This window comes from Meriones unguiculatus, chromosome 2 (assembly GCF_030254825.1).
Source record: "Meriones unguiculatus strain TT.TT164.6M chromosome 2, Bangor_MerUng_6.1, whole genome shotgun sequence".
Lineage (NCBI taxonomy): Eukaryota > Metazoa > Chordata > Mammalia > Rodentia > Muridae > Meriones > Meriones unguiculatus.
The window spans coordinates 9,305,934-9,330,512 of NC_083350.1; the positions used below are offsets into that span (position 1 = coordinate 9,305,934).

General features: G+C 47.9%; 1 protein-coding gene across 4 annotated transcripts in view; it reads left to right on the forward strand.

Moving 5' to 3' along the window:
* Nfatc1 (nuclear factor of activated T cells 1) overlaps positions 1 to 23,608 on the forward strand; it is a 105,966-nt gene extending 82,358 nt beyond the window's left edge. For all 4 annotated transcript variants that reach the window (XM_021640049.2, XM_021640051.2, XM_060376993.1 and 1 more), the window contains one exon: positions 21,757 to 23,608. In XM_021640049.2, the coding sequence (XP_021495724.1) occupies positions 21,757 to 21,806 (50 nt within the window). In that variant the 3' untranslated portion in view covers positions 21,807 to 23,608. The remainder of the gene's footprint in view (positions 1 to 21,756) is intronic.
* Positions 23,609 to 24,579: the final 971 nt, after the last annotated feature.

Sequence of the window (24,579 nt, forward strand, 5' to 3'; positions counted from 1 at the left end):
CATATTTTAATTAACATATTGTAATTCCTTTCTTTTGTCTTAAAAGAAGACTATAAAACAATGATTATAAAACTGCTTATGGACTTATAAAATTAAAAAAAATGCACCATTTATATGACAGCAACACACAGAGGAATGGGTGAGGAAGAGCCACATCATATCAAAGTGTTTATACATTACTAAAAACTAGAATAACCTGAAATGATAAATGGCAAAGGTGTCAGGCCTAAGCGTGTCCGCTGCAGCACTGCATGAAGTGTGAAAAGACTGAGAACTTGGATAAAAAGTCAGAGACTGTCAGACTGAATTAGAAACAAAACAAAATAGGATCCAGCTATGCATTGCATATAAAAGATGCACTTTTGATTTGAACATGACAGCAGGTTGAAAGTTAATGGTGGAAAGGGACATCTTACCAAAGATCTCTGGAGCAGCTTGCACTGAGGTGCAGCCATCTTTTGTGGCTGATGAAGGCCTGACCCAGGCTTGCTTACAAAGAGCCTTATTCAATCATTACTTCAAAGGTTGAGGGGCATGGTACTAGAGCAGGCCACTTGTTGGTCGGACCCCTTCTCAGTTGTGTCCCATCATGTCAGAGATGTTCATGGATGGAAACATCTCACCAGCTATGGATTAAATCATAAAGAGAGACTGGGACTCAATGGATCCTTTTAAAGGACAGCGCCATCACATGCTTGGCTCCATCTCTTAATAATGCTACTTCTCAGCATCACCTCCTGAGAAACAAGCCTTGGTTCAGAGAGTAGCCTCTGGGGCAAAAGCAACGAATACTAGATAAGACAAACTTCAATACAAAAATGAGTGTTATTACAAAAAAAAAAAAAAAAAACAGTGATGGTGAAATTCCTTTGAGCATTTTATAATTGCAATAATAAATTGGTACATACAATACTGCCCCATAGGACATGAAACAAAAAAATTATAGAACTGAGGGAATATGTAGACCCCCAAAACTCCTAGATGTTTCTGTACTCACTTCTGAGTGGAACAAAACAACTGCACAGAAATCAGCAAGGATATAAAATAAACCTGACCTAGAGGCTCCCATAGAGCCTTCTAGAGAAGCATGCATGTGGAAGGTTCCAGAACAGAGTTCTTCCTAGGATATAAAGCAAACCTCAACGAGTTTATAAATATTAATTTTGAACACAATAGAAATAAGTGTGAAACTGCTCCGGTTCACAGCTTATTGGTGGATTAACACCGTTCTAAGATCCTAAGTATAAAACTGGCAAGCAAGAAAGATAATTTGTGTTTGTAAGATAATTTGAATTAAAAGCAAATGATACGTGAAATATCAAGACTTTTAGAATGCAAGAAAAGCAGCTATTTATAAGGAAATTTATAGCCTTAAATGCTGATATTAGAAACAATTAAAAAGATCTCAAATTGATAGCCTAAAGCCTTTCCCAAAACTCCTCCCTCATTTCCTCCCTGTAGCACCCTCCCTCACTGTTTTCCCTATTTCTCTTCCCCTACTCCTCAGAGAAGGGGAGGCCCTTCCCATCCAAGCATATCAGGACTGAGTACATCCCCTTCCACTGTGGCTCTGACAGGGGAAAGAGATCTAAAAGCAAGCATGAGAGTCCATGTAAGAGTCACCCTGCATCCCCCTTACTAGGGAACCCATATGAGGATCTAGCTGCCCATCGACTACATCTGTGTAGGGGCCCATGCATGCTCCTTGGTTGGTGCTTCAATCTCCACAGGCCCCCTTGGCCCTAGTTAGTTGGCTTTGTTGAGAGTGATGAACCTAAGGCAAGTCAAAGGAACGAAAGAACAGAGGTAAAGCAGAAAACAATGAAATTGAAAAATAAAAGAGAAACCAATAAAATCAAAAGACTATTCTTTGAAAATAAAAAATGATAAATCTTCAGTTTGATAAATAAAAGTTATAAATGAAAGCTGAAAGTCCTGGCTTTTCAGCTCCTAGAAGGATTATAAAGAAACGCTAAAAGCACTGTGGTGCCCACGAACTTGACAACCTGAATAAAATGGAAAAACTCTTAGATACAAACTGCCTAAACTGACTCAAGAAGAAACAGAAGAATATGAATAGACCTATAACAAGCAGAGGAAATAAGTTACTAATTTTAAGGTATTAACATAAAGAAAACCTTAGGCCAAGACAGCCTTATTGGTGAATTCCATCGAACATTTCAAGGAGCAAAACTATACCGGTGTTCACAAGCTTCCAGGAAACAGAGACAGGGCGCACCTCCTACTGATTCTTGATTGTAATGTTATGTGAAAGCCAGAGGAAAGCATCACAAAAGAAACATAGACAAAAGCAGGATGTGAATTCAGAGGCAAAAACCTGTGACAAACCAGGCCTGGTCAACAGCACTTGAAGAAAAGCTGATACACCGTCAACCGAGTGAAATTCACCCCGGCAACGTGATGTTGGTTTCACACCTGAAAAGCAATGCAGAATGAAAACAAGCATTGTCCAGTCATCTCAATAAATGGAAAATTTCAAGTCATCCAATCCAAGCGCTCACCTGGTGACGATCACCTCCAAAAGCCCAGAGTGGACATCACACTCCCCGAGAATGATGGAGCACCATACCCCTGAGACAAGGAATGAGGCAAGGAATCCACTTTCACTTGCATCATTCTGAACAGGTCTGTACAATCAGGCAAGAAAAAGAAGTTTAAAGACTAGAAAAAAAAAGTTAAATGTCTTCATTTGTAGATATGTGAGCCCATATGTAGAAAATCCTAATAAATCTGCCCCAGAAGAAAAGAAACTGGATATTCAAACTAATTTGTAGTTAGAGATGAGATTAGAGTACAGAGCAGTTCCACTTCCACATACAATGAGTAATTTTAAACAAAATTAGTGTTTTCATGATACGGTTAAAAGGATAAGACACTTGCGAGTAAACTGACCGAAGCAGTGAGAGACACTCAGTCACCAGCATTGCGGTGACTGAGCTTCAGCTGGGTCAGTCACGAGATGGTAAGTGACTGCGTGACAGCCTTCTCCAAGCCCATCTGTAGAATCAACACAGCCTCCAACAGCCTACAGCAAGATTGCCCTAGAAATTGTCTGAAAATTAGAAAAAATTTCCAAGAGTCAGAATAGCCCAGACAATTTTGAAGCCAGAGAACACAGTCTGAGACCTCACACTTGTAGATTTCAAAGCTTGCTGCAAGCCTCGGAGGCTAGGAAGACGGCTCAGTGAGTGCCAGGGCTTGCTGTGTAGCTTGAGGACCTGAGTTCAAATTCCCCCTAAACCCACGTGAAGGGCCAGACAAGGCCACACACACATGTGTAACCCTGGCACTAGGAGTAAAGGGTGACATGAGGCTTGTTGAGCACCAGCCTACCTCTGCTTCAGTGGGAGATACTTTTCCAAGGAAATAAGACACAGTGACAAAATAGGACTCCTGTGGCCTCCATACGTGTACACAGGCACATACACTCACACATGCAAATTCAGCAAACATAAACCCCATACACAAAAAATTACTATAAAGTTATCGTTCTTAAGACAGTGTGGCTCAGGCATGAGATGGACACCAGGGGCGTGGGACCCAAACATATATCCTTAGGTTTGTGGGAAACTGGCTTTTGACAAGGAGATCAAACCATTTGGTGGGAATAAAGACTAAGTTCGAAACAAACGCTGCTGGGCTGGTTGCATATTCATATACAAACAAACAAGAAAACAAAAAAAAATCATTCCACAGACAGACAGACACACAAACTCAGAGTTGATTGTAATCTTAAAACTTTTTATGAATTTGAGAAAATTTTAAGGCTTTCATTGGACTAGGCAAAGATTTCTTAAATAAACTAAAATCCTGACAAACGGAACTTCATGGAAATTCAGCACTGTGCCAACCTTGCTGACACAGCAAGACCCTGCCTCAAAAATGAAAAACATTAAATAAACAGGAATAAACTTGTCAAGTTACTGAAATATTCTTCAGTGGTACCTCTGAAGCCAGAGCACTGCAGTGTGCATAAAATATACTTTTGCGAGTCTAACAGGACCTAGGTTGCAGATCACAACTTCTGGCTTTGTGAAATGAGCTCTCTCTCTCTGTGGCCTATAGAGAGGCTCGAGCAGGCTTGTATGTGCGGCACAGAACACCTTCCTCCTGGTCCTGCTCAGTTCGACTGTTGTGTTTCAGCATCGGGTCCTTCTCTGACCTCCTTCCCAGGCTGCTCCCTGTGGGGTCTCACACAAATAGGTGGGAAACAGTGGATGGGGAGGAGTGACCTCTGCATGGCAAATCTGTCTTCCTTGAGAGCTCAAACCCAAGTACAGTTTTTATGAGTTCTGTTAGCCATTCAAAACGCTCACGGTCAGAAGAAAACAGCAAGTAGATGGCATCTATGCGTCCCTATGAACCGTTTTTCAAGGAGGGTCAGAAGAAGCATCTTCATAGGATGTGAACCAGCTTTGATGTCAGATACTGTCCTCAGAGTCCAGCCCGTGGTCCTCATCACAAGTGACTTCAGGATCACTTTGGGAAGCTAGGCAGAGGTGTGGCCTCCTCAGGGTAGGCCTCATGGCATGGGCTGACGGGGAGCTTTCGGGCTCCAGCTGTGGCGTCTCTGTGATGTCACTGTGTTTAGTTTTAGTTTTGAAACAGGGCTCTTCCTTCCTTCCTGATTATGGAGGGCCACTGACACTTCAAGGTGTCTGTCTCAGCAGCCCCCAGGCCTAGCATGCCTGATACACAGGACAATGGGCCAGGCATCCAGACCCTCTAGAGGTTATCTCCAAGAGGCTTTGTTCCCAAGCCACAGGCAATGCAGGGAGCTATCCCAGTCGCTCCCTCGCTCCCTGCTCCCTCAGAGGGGGAGCCTTATCAGCCCTGTTCCCACACTGTGAAGTCTCCTCAGATGTAGCCTGTCCCTATCAGCTCTTCCAGCTGCTGGTTCAGATATGGCAGGAGGTTGGGGTCTGGAAAACACAGGGGACCAAGCTTGGGCTCCACCCAGAGCAGGCTAGGGGTAAGGAGGGAAAGCTCACAGCTGTGTCTGATTCAGGGAAGTGGGAGTGGGTCCTAGGCTGGGGGGTTGGCTCTTTTGATTGTTGTGCAGGTCACTGGGGCTGTGCTCCAGAGAGCCAAGGCTACACTCACACTCAAAGACTGGGTGGTACAGATCTGCTCTGCCGCATCTCCCAACCCAGGACTCTTGCTTTTAAAGCCACTGGTTTGCTAATACTTCTTCTCTGTTTCTGCTCCTAGAGTGGATGGGTCTACAGTTCAGTCTCTCCACAAATGACTTTACCAGGCTGTAAGTTCACCCAGCAAGGACTGGAAAATCCGTGGCAAAAGCTCAGTAGCCGACTTTCTGTAGCAGATTGTAAGAGCTGGGAGGAGCCCTCAGCCTAGAGACAGGGCCCTTCTTGCCAGATGACAGGCTGACTTGGTGTAGTATGCATTGGCTTGTGCCTTCAGTAGAATGAAGGTTTGGGAAGGAGATGTGTGGGGTGTGTGTGTGTGTGTGTGTGTTGTGGCCATGGACTTGGGGAACTGTTTCATGTCAGTTCTGCATGCTGTTTGCTGTCCTTGGCTAAGCTCCCCGCTTTCACAGCACCAAACTTAGAGCCGCCTGCATGTGCCTTTTCCTTTTTTTCCACAGTAGCTGTTGCCAGCAAGCTGCAAACTACCGTATATCACTCCAGTTTAAGAACCTAAACTTTAAAACAAATTAAACTCTTGTTGACATTGTAATAAAAATCAGAATGAAGCTGAATGGCTCAGTAAAAGTGAACTTCAATTATTTTTGTGGATTTCGAATTGTTTCCTGGGTTTCCTAGACGCCAGCGTAGAGAAACTATTTCCTCTTGGCAGATGGCTGGAGAGAAAAAAGGGTGGAGGAACGGTTGGGGTGAGGTGGCAGACGCTGGGGAGGCCTGGGGTAGAAGCCAGCCTCAGTCACCTGGATATTTGCTCTGGCCTGATCCACAGCGTCTGGAGTCGGAGGTGCAGGGATGGATTGAGTGAGGGTGGGGTGGAGGGAAGGGTAGGAAGGAGTGGCATGTGAGTCTTTGGTGTGTTTTAACTGAAGAAAGGAGATTTAAGTGTTTGTCAGATCCTATGTGTTAACTAAATGGCCATGCTGGATTAAAAAAAGCTAAAGGCAGTCTGTCTGTCCTTCTTGTCCAAACCCTGGTGAATGGATACAGTACTCCCCCCGTCTCTGTCTCTCTCTACCTCTATCTCTCCCTCTCTGTCTCTTTCTGTGTCTCTTTCTCTCTCCATTTCTTCCTACTATGCCTTGTCTCTAGCTCTATCCCCCTTTCTCTCCTTCTCTTATTGCCTCTCTATTGCTGTCTCTCTTTTGTCTCTGTTTTCCTGTCTCTTCTTGGCTCTGCCTCTTGCCCCTTCCTTGTGTCTTTTCCTATTTCAGTCTCTCTCTCTTCAGCTCTCACATCACTTCTTTCATCATCATATTAACTGTAATATTTGATTTTTTTTTTTTTTTAGAAAAAGTATTTTTTTTTCTTGCTGAATGGAAAAAGTGTTTTCCTCAGGATTGAGGGCCAGCTTTCCATCCTTCATGCTGTTTCCTGTTGTGGTCATGCAGAATTAAAGTGCTGCATAGCGGCATGTGGATGGAGGTCAGGCGAATTATTAATTTAAAGAACATCTCTTGGGAGGTGTGGATGGGAGGAGGTTCTTACCTGAGTTCCAAGCCAGAGGTACCGAGACCCTTGTGGTCCTTTCCACAGCAAGCCATTTCCTGCCTCCTCCTTCTGCTTCCTGTTTCTCTGCTTTCAAGGCCAAGCTGGAAACGGGGTTCATGACTTTCAGTTCATAATGTTCCTGAGGCACCATATAGGGGCTCAGCTCCATCGAAGCTGGTGCTCTGGGCCCAGATTGCCACAGCTCCCAAATCTAGGACTTAGGCTAGCTGAGACCTGACCACCAGTCGGTCAGGGAGCTGGCCCTGGGTTACAGGTGGGCTCAAAGCCCAGTAAATATCCTGTGTTCCCATCTGGAAGAAGGTTCCAGGCCTTCCTTCGTGCTTTACTCCCCACTGGATCTGTGCAGATGTGCGTTTCTCTTTATTCAGCCTGATGGCCAGGACTTGATTCGCTCAGAGATTTCTGACAGAGCATCTAACTGTGCTTCTGTATGCAAGCAAATCTTGACTTTGTGTCCACCGTCTGTGAAGTAGGGGGCATGGAGACTGAGCAGGGAGGCCCTGAGCTCTGTAATGTGCCCCACATGCCCTGGCTTTTCCCATTTTCCCTGACTCTTTTATCTTGGTGTTCATCCCTCTCTCCCCTGTCTCCTCACCCAGGAGTTCCTCTTTCCTCACCTAAGAGACTGCATTCAAAGTTTGTCTTCTCACTTGGGGGTTCCTGTTCCCAGTCTCCTCAGATAGTCCTGTCTGCCTTGTCTCCGCCCCTATATCTTCACCCAGGTCCTTGTTCTCTCACTGGGATCTTAGTCAGGAAAGCTAGGCACACACTGTGTGTGTGGGCTGTGGAAGCGCCTATGCTACCTAGGTCAAGGCAAACCACTCACAAAGCCCCTCAGAGTGTCTGGCCTTCAGACCAAGCCCATGTAGCCTATGAACTATGAATTGTTGGCCACATGTTGTTCTTTATCCTGAAGATGTGTTTAAGGTTTAGGGAGGCAGAATTAATAGTAAAAGTACAGAACACTATCCATAGCCCTTCAGGAGAAATTCCATGAATGTAGACAATACGTAAACTGCAGAGCAGCACCCGAGTAAGCGGGGAGATGCTTGAATGGATTGGGAGGCCTTACTCTATCTCTGAGTCCCAGTCTAGGGAAGAAAGCGAGTAAGATGACCTGCTGCAGCCCTGACTTCACCCCTGCAGCGCTGTGCACACTTCCTCGCTGTACTATTGCCTGCGTTGTGTCTCAGAGTGGCCCCCACACATCAGTTATTACACATCAGTTACAAAACCAAAATCCAGTCTTAGCAGATAGCTCAGTCGGTCAGGTGCTTGTCAAGAGGGTCCCAGTCTAGCTCCCAGTGCCCATGTAGCACAAAGGCTCCCAGAGATCCTTGTAAGTCCAGTGCTAGGGAGGCAGACAGACAGGTGGATGCCTGGAGCTCACTAGCCAGCCAGCCTCGTCTGCTTGGCAAGTTTCCAGCCAGTAAGAGACTGTCTCAACTTTAAGTTGATGGCATTCCATTGTAGCTCTATGGAACGCTCAGATCTCTGGCCCCTCAGGAAGCTGGGTGGATGTGGTGAAAATAGTTTAGACAAGGAGAAGTTCCACACCCCAAATCTGAACAATGTGTGACAGGGAGGACTGTACCTCCTGTCCCTGTGAGTTGGGGACAAGAAGGGTATGAGACTGCAGAAAAAGCTAGGTGAGTAGGTGGGCTTCCCAGAAGACCACCGTCTCCCCGAGGCCCCAGCTCTCTGTGGACATGGGGGTGGAGGTTTGTGATGAAGGTGGCTCTGAGGACTGGCCCCTCTTCCAGCCAGGCTGCTAAGTCTAGTCTAGGACAGTGGAAGAGACGGTCCCTCACAGAAGGTGTGGGAGCTTTCTGGGCAAGCATGCCCTGCCATGCCGCAGCCCAGGGCCTCTCCATAGGTTTTCTCACTGGCCTCTGAAACCATGCTCAGGCAAGGCTTGCCTCACAGGTGGGGCTAGAGGTGGTCTTCGGGAGCCAGGGTCCTGCAGTGAGGCCTGGTGTTGGGCAGTTGCTAGTGGCGTGCGTTAGCACACAGAGTCAATTAGAGCAGGTGCACACCAGTCCTGTTGATTTGATTTAGGTCTGAGGAAATCTCCAGTAATGTGCAATTACAAAGAACTTAATGGCCCTTTATACTGAATGCAGCTTCCATGGCACCTAATATACTTTGATGAATTGCTCATTATGTGCTGTGTTGGAATAACCTCTGTAAAGATTAATAATTGGATAATCAATACAAAAATTCAATCTTGGGATTTTTTTCCCTCACTCGAGGGTCAATATGTGCTCAAGATCACAGGGTCTCTTTTGCTTGGGTATTTCTCACTCCTCCTTCCCTCTCCTTGGTTTCCAAGTTAGGACTCTCTGTTCCTGTACAGATCTCAGAATAATGGAGCAGGGACTGTGAGTGATCATGTCTGTCAGCAGTTGGTGGCTGGGCAGATTTGCTTTCAGAGTGGCTTCAGTCAGGCAGGGAGGGCCACACAAGGTCCCTGAGGTGTCCTATCACAGGGGCTCTGAGAATACAGGGCACAGGCCCAGAGGATAGGCAAGTACCCTTTTGTAGATGGTCAGAAAGGTAGAGTGTGGCAATGGGTGTCCTGGGTAAAAGTAAACAGTGGAAGCTGCACAGGGAGAGAAGCGTCCTGCCTTTGGTGGTAGCAGGCAGACTGCAGAGATGGGCAGGGCTGTGGGAGCTGAGAGCTGTATTCTGGCGTGCCTGGCTGTGGCCCAGGAGGGGACAGCTTTGGTAGGAGTTGAGATAGGAGTGATGCCCTGGCTAAACATTGCAATATCTGAGCTCAGACAGAAGAACTGACTTAGTGTACTCCTGGAGCCTGCAAGGGCATCAGCAGACCCACTAGTCAAGGTGAAGGAAAAACAAACCCAGGCAGGAAAGAACAGAGTGGCCGAGGGTCACAGCCAGAGAGGAGGAGCCCTCCTCCAAGACAGGCAGCAGTGAGAGAGAAAGACAGGGAGCCTGGCGCTGCCAGGCCTCTTGGGGACATAGGTTCTCTCGGGCAGGAACTTCTGCACCCCAAGGTACAACCACAGCCATCTGGACTTTGGCTGAGACTGAACCCTAGGCCCTGGGAGGTAATGTGTAAGGCAAGATGATAGACGCACAGCTGGAGGTAGTCACACACAATTAATCCCAGCACTTAGGAGGCAGAGGCATGTGGGTCTCTGTGAGATTGAGGTCAGCTTGCTCCACACAGCAAGTTCCAGCCTACCCAGTGCTACGTAATAAGAATAATGAAACTCTGTCTCCAGTTACTTTATGAAAACAGACAGTTGGGGTGGTGCCTGCCTGTAGTCTAGCACTGAAAAGGTTCAAGAAAGAGGGTCACACATCCATCCCTGGAAAAGTGGAATAAAATAGCTACCAAGTCCCACTAAGTAAAGGCCCCACTCAGGTCCCTTACTGTGGACTCAGGAATGTTCCACCCACCCTGTGCCTCTTAGCTGCATGGGTTTACAGGGCTTTTGCTCAAGCGGCATGAGTTACAGTAGTAATATTAAAACAGCCCTGTAAAAGCCATATTGCTTACTGCAGACAGGAACAAAGAGCAGGATCTTCACGAGTGTCACTTGAATTCCCTTTTGAGCATCTGAGAAAGGCCCAGGCAAGCCATGGCAACTCCCACAGACTCAGAGCAATCAGGCCCAGCTGCTGCCCCGAGGTGACCCGAGCTCAGCAGGTGAGCTCAAGCGGCCGCTTCAGGTGGCCCCAACGTGTGGGACCACTACAGTCAGAATGTGTGCCACGCTTTAAAACTGTGAGGCTAGAGGGTGGCAACAGCCTGCTCAGCTCGTCCTCGTAAAGGACTTTAGACCCCTGAGGAAGCAAGCGGCCTCTTCAGCCCTGCTCTCTGCTCGTGGCATTCCCCCTTGCCCTAATGCCATCTGCTACCACATCCTGAGAATCCTTAAGAATCCCAGAACCTCAGCCAAAATATTACTTTCAGCATCATGATTTCAGTTTAAAAATAAAATAAAAACAGTTTCATGGGGCCAGAGAGAGATGGCTTAGTGGTTAAGAGCACTAGCTGCTCTTCCGATTCCCAGCACCTCCAGTGATATTCATCGCTGTGTGTACCAGTCCCAGGGGATCTAAAGCTTTCTTCTGGCTTCTGTAGGTACTGCATGCGCATGGTACAGAGACATACATGCTGGCAAAAACACTCATAAAAACAGAACAAAAATGAAGAAAAAGTGAAACAAATTCATAAATGCTTCCTGGGATTTGGGCAATATTTGGAATATTTTGAAAGTGAGGAAACTGGAAAATGGAGGGTGTACACTTTTCCTGGAGGGTGTACACTTGGTCTCAGTGGGTCAGCAGAGGAGAGGTATGTTCAGGACATAAGAACAGACACAACTTCAGACTCTCCTGGTCTCCTCTGTGGACACTGCTGTGGATCACCAGAACCCATTAGAGTTCTGACTCTCCTCAGGCTGGTAGAAGGTGTGGATGCAATGGCGTCCTAGTCCCTCAGCCCTAGGCTGTGTTCACTATGACCAACTGAGCTGCGTGAGGAGAAGGGGACTCTGTGGCTCTTCAGGGCTGAGGATGTCAGGCCAAGGGTGGTGACAGGACCTAGAAGGTTATGGACACCGTGCCCACATGGCCTTCACCTCATATGGGACAGGGGTCAGTTACATCAAGGGATAGGTTGAGTGTGTGCTGCTAACCTCTGTGTGTGGGTGTGTCTGTAGGTGTGTCTGTCTGTCAGTGTGTGTGTGTCTGTGTGTGTGCCAGAAGTCAACCTTTGGTGTCATGTCTCAGGAGCCACCCACTTTGTTTTTAAGACAGAGTCTCTCAGACTTTCTAAGTAGACCGCTCTGGTTGGCCAGTGGACTCCAGGGCATCCTCCTGTCTCTGACTGTTCATCTCCTCATCTCTGGGGTTCCCAGTGTACAACCTAGCATGGGTGTTTATGTGGGTTCTGGGGTTTGAACTCAAGCCCTAACATGCCTAACAATCGCTTTGCTGTCATTTCCTAATGCTCGGTGCCTTCTTGTAGAGGTGCTAATCTTCAAATGGGAGTGTTCCCAACAGGCATATGACAAGTACGGCAGCTTCCCCACACGTCACATCAAAGACAGACACACACCCACCTCATCTGCCCTGCTAAATGCCAAGGTTGCTGGGTTGGTCAACATCGAAATCTGATGTCTTTCTCATAAGCGACTCTTTTCTTTCACAAAGTGCAATGATCACAAAGTGCATAGCTGACAGCATGACTGACAACCTCTTAGGTAAAGTAAGGTGGAATGAAGCAGGACCCACTTCCCATAACCACAGGAAACAGGCAGGCTTGGGCCGCCTGCTTTGCTGAAGGAGCAGACCTTTTAAAATGCAGCACCTGGCACCTACTGCTGCTGAGGACCCTCAGCTGGGGTCTCCCAGGCTCCGGGTGGGAACCAAGGTCTGGAGCGCAGTTTTCGCCTCTTGATGCTGATCGCTTGACTTTCTCATGCTCCGTGTTTGAAGCAGCAACGTGTGAATCCCACTGTTGCTCCCAATGCACTGTGAGGCAATCAGAGCCTGCTGTTGTGTTTGCACACAAGACCCTAGCCTGTGCCGAACAGGCCAGGGCAATTCAAAAGCGCCAAAACGGAAACTCATGCTGCTCGCTCTTCAGCTACACTGGTTTTATTTTCACTTAAAGTTTTTGCTTCTTTTTTTCCTATTCCGTTAATTCTGTTGAATGGTAATTTTGTAATTTGGGGAGATAATATTTTATATTTTCTAACAACACAAGGAAAGCCCTGGAAAAAAGAAACACTTGTTGGTGGTTTAATGATTCTGGTGAGTAATTGCTGAATGGAGTTTGGCACAGACAACATAGCAGAGCAGATGATATGGAAACATTCTCCAGTCTCATCAGCTGGATGGCCAGGCCTGTGGAATCTCCCGCCACGTGGCCAGCCCCGCTGGAGTTTCCACAAGGCTGTCTGCGTGCTCGGGAGTTTTCAGGCTAAATAGGGAAGCAGGCTACCTACGGTAGGAAAATCATTCTGTCTTAATGGCTGCCAGGCCCGAGTAGCAGCAGCGCCTATCAGCGCTAGCCCCACTCCAGGCGGAGGGCCATGTTTTATTAAAACTGTGACTTGTTGTCACTCAGTCCTTCCACTGTCCCACTCTCTCCTTCCAGAAATAGCAAGCCCCGTGGCGGTGGCTTATTACGATTAAAAGATAAAAATAAGCGAAGGCTGACATAGGCGCAGGACAGCGAGGTAAGACGGGCGCTTACTTTTTAATGAAAGTTGAGAAGCTGTGCTATTTTTCCACTGCTTCCGAAAGCATCTTTGAGAAAACCAGAAGCGTGGGCCACATTCAGGCATGCTGAAAGTGTGCATTTTCCAAGTTGAGGTGGTCGTGACACATACACTGATAGCCGGTGACCTCTGCCTGGCTCACAGACATGGCACTGGCCTGTGGAGGGCCGGGCCGCTGTCAGTGGGCAGTGATGAGCATGCAGACTGCTGGACACGGGATGATGGCTGAGCAGAGCATGCACTAGCAAAGGAGTTCCCACTGTAGGCTCTCTAGAGCATTGATTCTCAACCACCCTAATGCTGTGACCCTTTAATACAGTTCCTCCCGTGGTGGTGACTCCTGACAAGAAAATTATTTCGTTGCTACTCTACAACTGCAATTTTGCTGCTGTTATAAATCATAATGTAAATATCTGATATGCAGGACATCTGATATGTGACCCCCCCCAAAGGAGTTTTGACCCACAGGTTGAGAACCACTGCTCTAGTTGGTTGTGCCGTCTTGAGAAATTTGGAACTTCTAGGAGCACAGCTCCGAGCCAGCCCTGGCATCTCCTCCCTCCCAGTTTCTATTCTCTGACCTGTGATTCGCGGGGCCTTTCTTTGTTCCTAGCTCCTACCTAGTGCAGCACCTTGTGTGAGAGCAGAGTCTGTAGAGACAGCGCATAGAAACATCAAGAACTACACACCCAGCAGCTCCTGAGAACACAGATAGGCGACTACATGCATCTTCCCCTGGAAATGAAAGTTAAGGCAACGGAAATGCGTGTACACTGAGAGTTTCAACCACTATCATTACAGGCCTCTCTCGTTCCGAGAACCGTTATATTGTAAACGTTCAAAGCGACAAAAGCAAGGCACTTCTTAGAAGTTAGTTATTTAAGAACTGAACCCAGCTTTAGGTATTTCTGGTTCTACTTACCTAAATCGCTATGCTCTTTGGCTCCAAGGCTAACTTTAGCTAAAGGTTTTAGCTAAAGATGCACTTTCTGGGAAGGTTAACGAATACTTTTTGTAATTATCTTTTAGTCATTCGCATGGAAGAGAATGCCCTTCCTGTTTGGTTTGACTCTTTACAAAGTTATTTTGGCTTCTCTTAAAAATAAAAATATTCTCAACGGTTTGAAGTCTGGGAGAAACATGCATTTTTTTTCTGTCCCTCAGGAGAAAATGGAGTCAGCGAATGTCCATTGCTTTTGTGACTTATGTTTATTTTTATACAGTGTGTCCACACAGGAAGGTCCTTGGGACCCCCACATGGTCTAGTGTGGGGCTCTGTAAGGATCTTTAAAGCTTTGCTTCCCTTCCTGCTTCTGTGGAAAAGATGAAGACACAGCTCTCAGGAAAGCCCTCTCTTCAGAAATGAAGGGTACCTTCATGCCTGCAGGCAGCCTGTGCTGAGGGTCCTGGGTTTGTGCCATGGATTCCTGAGCCCAGAGGCACAGTTACTTTCCTTGTTGGAGCCATCATTGTTGCTGGAAAATCAGGGTGTTTGTGTCACTAAGTTAACACTATGTTAGCAGAGAAGAGCTTTTCGATGCCACAGCAGTGGTGTTTTGTTTTGTTTTTAAAAGTACGGCCCTTCTTGTTTACTAAACTTTAAACATGGGCTGAAATTGATGAACCAGAATTCTAGTGTCTAAGGTTGAAAATCAGGCATCTGAATATCACCAAAACCATTTTTACCTGTCTCTCCCAGTTCCTCATTCCCCAGGCTGAGGGCAGCCCCTTCCCCAGTGTGGTGGCATTCAACTGGTCTCTTAACATATTTGGGTTGCTGCTCATCCTCAGATAGTCCCACCAAGGAAGAGGGACAAACAGACCATGCGGGCATGTGGGTGGTCAGGCAGGCAGAGGGGGTTCAGGTGTGCCAAACCTTTCCCCATTTTGCCTGGATCTCATGGCTGCACCTGACAAGAAAGAGGCTTACAAAGCTGACCTTGGTGCTGACCTGAAAACCCAGCGTGGTTGTTTGCTCTGGTAACCAGGGCACTGTGGGGAATCTGGAGGATAGAGTACCCCTGCCTGATGGGGCGGCTGTAGAACCACCCTTGGGTGGCCATTTTGAGCCCTGCGCACAGGTTTGGCCATGCACTGTGGTTCTGCTCTGTTTTGCATCCAATTCAGCCCTTGTGACTTCCAGTCTGCTGCTGGCCGGGGCTCTTCCTCCTCCTCCTGACAGTCGGTGAATAGAAAGTTCACCGGAGAACACAAGCGCCCTTTTGACTGTCACACCCGAGGAACACCATCGCTTCGCCCTGTAGTAACCTGGAAAACTCTTATATTTCCTCCGAGAGCCCCAGCCAGTCTTCCTGTGACAGTCTGGGAGCTCTGAGTGACAGTAGCACACCCATGGGCTGTTTCCTACCTGTCCCCACCTTCCCTCACCACTTGAGGTCTAGCCAGCCCGAAGACTAGGTCATTATAACCTCAGGCTCCTGGGAGCCACACAGATGAGCCTCCTAAGCTGGTTATTCCCTACATGGTGGCTGCTCAGTGACATTAGATGAGTTAGTAGGGGGGAGAGGCGAAGTACTCTTACTGGAAGCAGGCAGCCATCACCCCTGATTTGAGACTTTCACTCAGGGACCATTTATTTTTCCATTAGCTGACTGAAGGGGGTAAACAATGGGAGAGGCAGAGGCCTGCTGCTGCCTTCACTGCCATACCTCCAGCCATGGGTTTCCCAGACCCAGGGTGGGTTCCTTCCCACAGAAGATCCCTCACGAGTCTGAGTGATGTCCCACCTCGTCTGTGGATGCTTCCGGGAAATGTGTGATAGGATTGTGCTCACGGCAAACAATATCCTGGTATTTTCTCATGAGGCATATGGTGAATTTAAGTCTTTACTTTCTTCCTGGGTTCTTTCGAACCTCTATTCTGACCACAGGACATCCTGCATCTAGGTGATGCAGGACTTCAGAGCCCAGGTTTTCCTCTGGGACAGTTACTTTCTGCTTCAACTTAAAGGGGTACCACTGCTACTCTCTGCAGAGTCCTACCACAGACACTCAGACACATTCACTGTTAATTTACAGGACTGCTGTTAAGGTGTGTGAGGCGTGCCGGGTTGAGCTCCCAAAGGGAAGGATTGAAACTTGTCATATTTTAAAATGAGGCCAGAAGCAGAGGTATTTCCACTGAGAAACGGTGCAGCCTTCTTTTAAAGCCTCACCTTAGCCTGTTCACATCCAAGAGTAAAATCCACCAGACGTAAACCTGCCACACTGCAGGAGTATGAATGCAGTTTCTGAGTGAGTATGCCAGCAGAGTTCCCCAACAACTGAACTCTCAGCATCTCAGGAGTATTCAGTCACTGGCTCTCTGCCTCATAGCAAGAGAGATATGACCCTAGGGCTGTTTGTTCTCACAGTGTCCCGGAAAACAAGTGACAGCTCAGGCTCTATGTGGTTCTTTGATTGCTTGCCTCAATCTGCCCACCTTTTAAAAAAGACTTCAGGATAGGAGAAATGACTAAAACAAACGCAACAGCCCAGCTCTTTGGACGACATCGTGAGCTGACAATGGGGCGTGCCTTGATGTGCAATGCTTTGTTTCGTTTTAAGAGATTCAGGCAGCAGGGAAGGAAAGTAATGGTAAATAGAAGCCTTGCCTCGGAGATAGGAACTCTGTGTGGGGAGCTTTTCAGGTTAAAGCACTGAGGATCGGGATGGCATGAGGGAGAGTTTAGAAGAGGGAACTGGCCAGAGGACTTCAAAAGCCTGATCCCTTTGTTCCCTGTCACTTTCTCAACAGGTCCTGGGCAACCAACCTAGGCTTTTCATGAGTTCACTGGTGAAGTATATTTTTAAGATTCACGTCTAACCCTGTGGACTTTGCTGTGGGAATACAGGCAGCAGAAGGGGAAGACCCAGACCCAGCTCTGTAGGCACAGCATCATCACTGGCTGCTGGAGACAAAGGCCAACAATTCCCACTTGGCCTTCTGTGGTCTCTGTCCATGGCAGAACTAGTTCACCATCTGCCTTATTCCCTCCTTTGATTGCTGCAAGCCCCCCCCCCAAAAAAAAACAGAGAGAAGCCTAGACCCCCACAAAGGTGCATAAATGGTAGGCAAAATAATTGTTCGTTCCTTAAAGTCTGACTGAAGACCCTTAGTCGATTTTAGAAACCAAGAATTCAAAAGCCATCGGAGACTGCCTAAAAGCAGTAAAGGTGGAGGTGGCAGCATATATGTGCTCATGAACACACGTTGGCTTGAAATGTTCTATGCACGGTTAGACAAAAACACACAAGTGACCAGAGATGTACGCTTTGGCTCTCTTGGGCACCTGAGAGTCCTGCCAGTTTTCTGAATAGACGCCAAAAAGGAAGCCAGCAGCTGTGTGAAAGTGCACTTGCCTCATTGGGGAGGACTTTCTGCCTTGCTGGTGATTTGCTCAGCTTGTGGATGCCTAGCCAAGAAGCCTCTGTGCAGAGTTAGGAAGAACCTTATTAAGAGGTACAGGTATCGTGAGCACAGGTGGAAGGCTATGCCTGCACTTTGAACTCTTTAGTCTTCATACTTGAAGAAATTTGCTGACTTTCTAGTTCACTCAATTCCAAGCATGCACACCAGGGTGGGTGTGAGTGTGGGTGTGTAGATGTGACTGGCAGGGACACACGAAGCCTGTGGGCACATCCCAGGTTATCGTATCAATTCAAAGTGCCACACACATAGTTGAGAGAGAGAGAAAAAGCAATAGTTTCCACCTTAGGAGCATTTTAGAGAAAATGAAATATAAGGGAAAAAACCCCTTCTTACTTATTAAATTGAACTGTGGTCTAACAGTTTGCCACATCCTGTTAAGGGACATCTGACTAAGTGAGCAGAGGTTCCTCTTTCAGGCAAGTCGTAAGGGTCACATGTCACCTGTAGTTCAAAACACCTCTATAAAGAGAAGCTTTCGTGTCAGTGGAAAAGCTGAATAAGAAGATGGAAATTATCAGTGGAGAGAAGACACGGTGGGAACTCGTGGGTGTCATTGCCACAGCTGTATGAGAGAGAAAGCCACCCCAGAGGAACCAGCAGAGCCAGGGAAACGTGGGCTGACAGGGACCCAGAGTGATGACCTCATGGAAGAGAAAGTGGTATCAGGAAAAGAATGGGGCTGGGGGGGGGGGTTTCAAATTGTTGGTCAGCCATCTGTAAAGTACACTACCTCAGGTGTGTCCCTTACCCAGCTATGAAAGGGAAGTACAGGTGACTTTGCAGGCCGTATCACAGACATGTCTGTAGAAAAACTCCCCTCTGTTTTATAAACGGGTGTGTGGCGTATCATGATTGTAGTACTACCTACCCCAGCAGTTTGGACAGTTGTCTGGAATGCCATTGGAAAGCTGGTGTCCATCTTTTATGTCCATCAGTTGCTGCCTGCCCCACTCCATCCCATGGGCAGCTTTGGGGAAGAAATGACATTGGAGGACGGCCATGAATTTGGAATTTCATGATCCTAACTGGACTGGACGTTGTGAGCTCAGGAAACAGTGGGATGTACTTCTAGCCACAGGCATCGGGGCAGGAAAGCTTCTCAGCCACCTGAACCCACACAGCAGGTGCTCAGGAACAGGCCCTCCTAAGAACTCAGTGATAGCCCCGAACAAGATGGAGAAGGCAGAGTAGACATTCGGTGGCCTACTGCTGCCTCCAGCTGGGGACCCGCATAGCTGCCGACCACTGAGTAATTTCCCATCTCTCAGGAGGGCTCTCCCCTTGAGGTTCAGGTGCCCCAGTGGGCCGCAAGGGGAAGCCCACAGCTCATGTTTCTTCCTCTTTTACCCTTTAAGCATTTTTGTGGTCTTGTCAGGCCCAGGAGTAACTAGAAGATTCTCAGCTGCTTTGCTTACTGTCTGTGAGCCATCCCATCACCCTTATCCCTCAGAACTCCTGTATATCACAATTGCTCTTCAGAGCATCTTTTTGTGACATTGTTACCACATCACTCTACCTTAGGCCACATGGTTACTCCTCAAACTTCCCTCCCACTGCCTCAGGCTTCTCTCTTAAATTGTCTTACATCACACCTCAGAGCTCCTCCATATCAGCATTTCTCAGACCTGCCTTCTATCAACACCAACATTACTCCTCGGTTCTATCTCTCCCTTTGTGTGTGTGTGTGTGTGTGAGAGAGAGAGAGAGAGAGAGAGAGAAAGAGAGAGAGAGAGGTACACATATGTGTGGGTGGCATGCCTATGGCATGCAGGGAGGCTAGAAGAAGGTTTGGGTATCCCATTACATCACCTTGGGTCCCATTGAACCTGACGGTGGCTGGCAGCCAGCAAGCCCCCATGTTCCTCCTGACCCTGTACCCCATAGTGCTCGCTTACAGGTGTGCAGCCACACCTGACTTTTTAACATAGTTACTGGGGATTTGAACCCAGGTCTTCACACTTGAGTAGCAAATACTCTTGCTCACTGAGTCTTGCCCCCAGCCTCTCCCATGCTTCGTTGTTACCCCTCGTCCCTCCCTTGCTCGCCCTATCATCATTACTCCCCGGATCCCTTGTTTCCCATGCCTGTACCTTGGGCTTCCCTTGTTCTCCTCAGCATTATTCCTCATTCCTTCTCCTCTCACCATTACTGTTTGTGAAACTTCTTTTCACCATTAAACACTGCCAGTGGGAAGACTGGTCTGTTGTTCAAGCTGTCCTACGATGTGAATGAGCAATAAAATGCTGGTTCTCAGTGTAGTACCCTTGAGTGGAGTCTCGCTACTTGTATAGAGTCCGGTAAAAACGTGTCTGGAGCCCGTGAAGTCACTTTTGCCTCTGCCCGGTTTCTCATCTCCTAGTCTTGGCATTTCATACTCTACAGATATCTTTCCCAGCCCCACACGCCCACCTGCCGCTCAGACACGGTCACCAGCCCAGGGCCCCAGGTGAGAGCGCCCTAACTCCGTCCCTTCCTGAGAACCCCGTCTGGCCAGTGAGCACCCAGAGCCCTAATGCACTCAAGGCTTAGGGACAGGGCAAGACAAATGGGGATACCCTGGCAGTCAGACCCAGCGTCAGTCCCCGGAACAGAGATGGGTGTGGCACTGTGGAGGCTGCTGTGACTCGTCTCCGCCTTCACGCGGAACCCCTTGGCACATAGCCCTGTGCTTCAAGGAGGTGTCTAAGCCCTTCTAACTTGGCCCCAAGAACCCCCAGTTCCAGGCAGGCCTCTCTCCACCAAAGCAAAACGAAAGCCCTAAAGAAGGTCTTTCTCTGTCAACTGTTCTTTGACGAGACACTGATGAAGAATGGTGGAAATCAGACAGTTGCCTTTCACGAGGGCTGCACAAGAGAAGGCAGAAGAGCAATGAAATGCCTCTTATGCCAGCGTATCCCTGCCTTATGCCGGGGAGCCAAACATGAGGTTCAGCTGAGGAGGTTGGCAAGCGAGCAGTGAAAAGAGCCATGAGGACAGCCATGAGGACTCAGGAGAGATCCAGAGGGGGTCACGTGACTGCGGCTTGGAAGGCCCTTGGTCCTCCTGGGGTCCCTGCTGCCTAAATGCGTCTCAGAGCCGTGCAGCACCCCACACCCACACCCTGGTATCATGGAAAATGCTGGTAGCTAAGGAGCTCCCAGGGCGCACTCCAGGGACAAGTTGAGTCCTGATTGCTGGTCCCAGACCAGCCTGTGAGCACCTGGGCCTGTTATTCCTCATTAGTGGCTGTGAAGTCACAGGCCAGAGGGAGCGTGCCTACCTTCTGGTATTTTCCACACTAAAGGCCGAGCCCTCTCCACAGTGTGCTGGGTGCTGTGGTCAAAGACCAATCCTGGATCTCCATAGAGGGGTGAAGTGGCCCTACCCACCCCAAAGGAGCTGACCAGGAAGCAACCATGGTTCCTCTTCATTTGAAAGTGGGACTCTGCAGGGAACTGCCCCAGAAACAGCAAATGCCCCCTAGGCAGGGGTGCCCTGGAGCGTCAGTGGCCCTGAGGCAGGGAGGTCTCTTCCCTTTCGGGGGAGCCTGAGCTCTGTTTGCCGCCAGGCTTCTTCCTTCTGCTATCAGTTCTCATGACACAATTCCTGGTTCCCCCAGTTGCACATTATTATTGTTATTCTTAAAACTATTGCTGAGGAAGGGGTGTTGAAAGGCAGTTTAGGGAAGGGAGTGGTGATGAAACGCACACCCCCTGATGGCTCCAGGAAGCGTCCTCAGACAGGCTGGGGCCTCCAGGAGTGAGCTCCAGGGGCTTATCTAGGTGCGGGCGGGTGCTCCAGCCCATGGGGAAGGGAAGCCCAGGCGGTTCCGTGACGTCAGCGTGGGTGCCCTGCCTTCAAACTCTGTTAGAAAAATGGGATGTGGTGACAGCCACCCAGTGACATTTCCTATCTCAGTGTGGATCAGGTGGCTGGTCAGAGAGAGGCAGGGTGGAGAGGGAGCAATGTTGTGCTGTTTGGCCTTCCCTAGCTTCTCTCATTTCCTGTCCATCTGCCAAAAATCACACACTGATAGTGACCATCGCTGGTTTGTGGGGGCCACTGTGACTTGACCCCCTTCAGAAAAACAAGTGAAGTGCCCCAAACAAAGGGAGGTCCATGGCCATAGTAGGACCTACCACCTTCCGTCTCAGCCACTGAGCACATTCCAGGAGATGTTACAGTGTGTGGATGTTTTGTTTTACATACTTGGGGAACATCCTGGTGTTGACTACTGCCCTGAAGATGGTGTTCTGGAGCATCTAAGCATCACAGACTCAATATAACCCATTAGAAATGTGGTTATTGGCATTCCCTGCGATTAACTTGGAGGCTGGCAGTAAGGCACCATTTCCCTAATACTCTCTCCTCTCATTTTCTTGCAGTAAATGAAATCATACGCAACGACCTCTCCAGCACGAACCCCCACTCCTAATTCAGCACGTTGGAGCTGGCAGAAGCATGGGGAATTGGCTCAGTGCAGACAACTGGGCTTCAGCAATCGAGACTTTGATGAAATATGGACCCACATCTGGTACCACTCAGAAATCCCAACTTACTGAACACTAGGAGCTTATGTCTGAAGAAGTAGCTCTCTAACGAGGATGCAGGAGCAGAAGAGGAGCCTGCTGCATCTTCAGAAAGAAACACCATCTCAAGGAAAGAGAAGGGCTGACCAGTGAGGCCGGGGCAGACGCTGGCCCATGAAAGAAGGGCCCGTGTGGCAGACTGTCCCCAAGCCTGACCCTCCTGCCTACTGGATTAAAACACTGGAAGTGCCTTATTTAGTCTGACCACCACACCAGGGCATCTGGAAGCAAGCATTGAATTTTCTACCATGAGAGTATTTGTAGGAGCCAAAGCTTTCTATAAACACTTCATTAGGACGCTTTATCCTTTGTATTAATTGATAGGATTCTGGCAAGCTATGGCTTCCTACTCATTTCCAACTTTTCTGGCTGTCCCACCCAATTCGCCTGCCTTATCCAGTGTGTATCAGAGGTCTTCCAATCTGTCATCTCCGCTCTTTCATAATCAGCTCCCTCCTCTGTGTGACTAAAACCATAGGTTTGTTAATAATAGCATGCTGGGATTTTTGCTCTTAATCTGGCTCCGAACATAGCGCAAGGAAATCGCACAGCACGAGACAGGGTCCTGGACAGAACAAAACCTGCCTTATACAGGACAGCGCTTGTGTTTGCATGCATGTACATATAGGCATATATTTATGTATAGATATTCAAGAACGGAGGTGGTAATGACCAGTCCGTGCCCAGCGGGGGCTTCCATGCTAGCAATAACCAGTGTCCACCTTGAGAATGCAGCTCAGAGTCCAGACCCGACTTTCCAGCCCCTTCCGTCAGGGTCTGTCACCCCTGCACAGGCAGGTGGCATCTTCTTATCTCATGCAGTTACTTGAGCACTTTAGGCTGAAGCAGAGCTGTGCTCAAATGCCCATAGGCTACCAAATGGCAAAATCTGAAAGTGGTTGTAAATAACCATTTAAAAAGGAGTGTAATCTATTTGTTCAATTATAAGACTATTATTTCACAGAAGCCTTATAGCTCTCTGCTTCATCTAAGAAAACAATTACCAAAAACAAAAACAAAAAACAAAAAAAAACAAAAACAAAAAACAATGTCTCTATATGCAGTCTGTGGATAGTGTGTTTTCAGATTAGTTACTGGTAACAGATAGGCTGGTTTTGGCTTTGTGTAATTAGCTGCTTGTTAAAGTTACTAGCAGTGACCTATTTTTCCTATAACCAAAAAGCATGGTTTAATTAAAACATGTTTAATGATTGTGCCTTAGGAGTTAATGCCCCCTTATGGAACAGGCCTGAACTGCACCTGTGGGTGGAAGAGCTAAGCTGGTCATAGAGTCATGACCAGGTGGGGGAAAAGCCCTCTCACAGGAAGATGCATCTTTGAAATGTTCCTCTGTGCGATGGTGTCTTACCTTTCCCCGACTCACAGAAAGACACAAATGTCTGAAAGCCATATTGAACGTTTTCACACGACTGTGAAGAGCTGACGCGCGCCGCCTTGTCCACACACAGCTCCCTCCTGGCTGCCGGCGGGCTGCGTTCTGCCTGCCTCTAGTATGTATCCTGTGTTAATTAGCATCATGCATGAACCATTCTTAATAGACTGTCATATGAAAGCAAGCGTTTGATATTTGTGTTGGCTGTCTTTGTAGTTAGAAAATGGATCCAATAAAGCAGTATTTTTTTCTTTTTTCTTTTTTTTTTGCTGGACAATCTGTGTGAGAGTGATTGTGGGTCACTCTGCTTTTCTTCTCTGTTGCCCGTGAATGTGGAGATCTGTACAAGTGCTTTACAACATGGATCTGGCTGTTTCCGTGTCATCTAAACACAGGAAGAAGTATGTCTTGCCCATCCTGAGAGGAATGAGTGGATATTTGGTGTTGTTCTCAGGAACTGTAAACAGAGCACTTCAAAAATGCTCATCCCGTCTAGGTGGGGAAGGAAGTTGCTTACGCCAAAATACTTTCACTTGGAGAGATTCTGGGTGAGGCTCTGAGCACACACATGCTCTCCTGTGCTTTAGCAAGAGAGTGTGTGCTTCAGCTGGCGTGGCCAATGCTTTGTAGCTCTCGCTCCTCCACTTACTATTCTTTTCTTCCACACACACCCCTCTTTAAGCTCTGGTGAAAGATACAGACTAAGGAGAGATGGGCCTGCCATAGTATTGCTGACCTTAAGTGTCTCCAAAACAATATTCTGTCCCCAGGACTTCGTGCCTTGCGTCCTTTGCTGAGAGGTTTCCAAATTGACTTAGAGTACTAGAGAAGCTTCCCTTTCCTAAAGTGATGCGTATGTGTCCACCTCCTCAGGGTGCTGCCTGGAGGTCATCTGAAGTAAGCTTTGCCACAAGCTCACAGGGCCTGTCCAAGGAGAATAACTCCAAAAGGGACAGAGGATGATGTGGGAGGAGGAGGAGATGGACTGTTTGTTATATCCAGAATCTTTGGTCTGATAGCGGGTCTAAGGAAAGCAGCAGACTGTGTGTCTGCAGAACTCTGAGGCTACCTGTTCTCTCGCTGTACTGGGCTGGCCCAGCCGGGCCTTGAGGACGGTGACTTTGTGCAACATAAGTGGTGCTGGGAGCTGCCCTCGCCGGCATGTGCTTTGTACTTTCCCATCCCCCCAGTGCCAACAGTAAAATTTCATATCTCTCCAAATACAC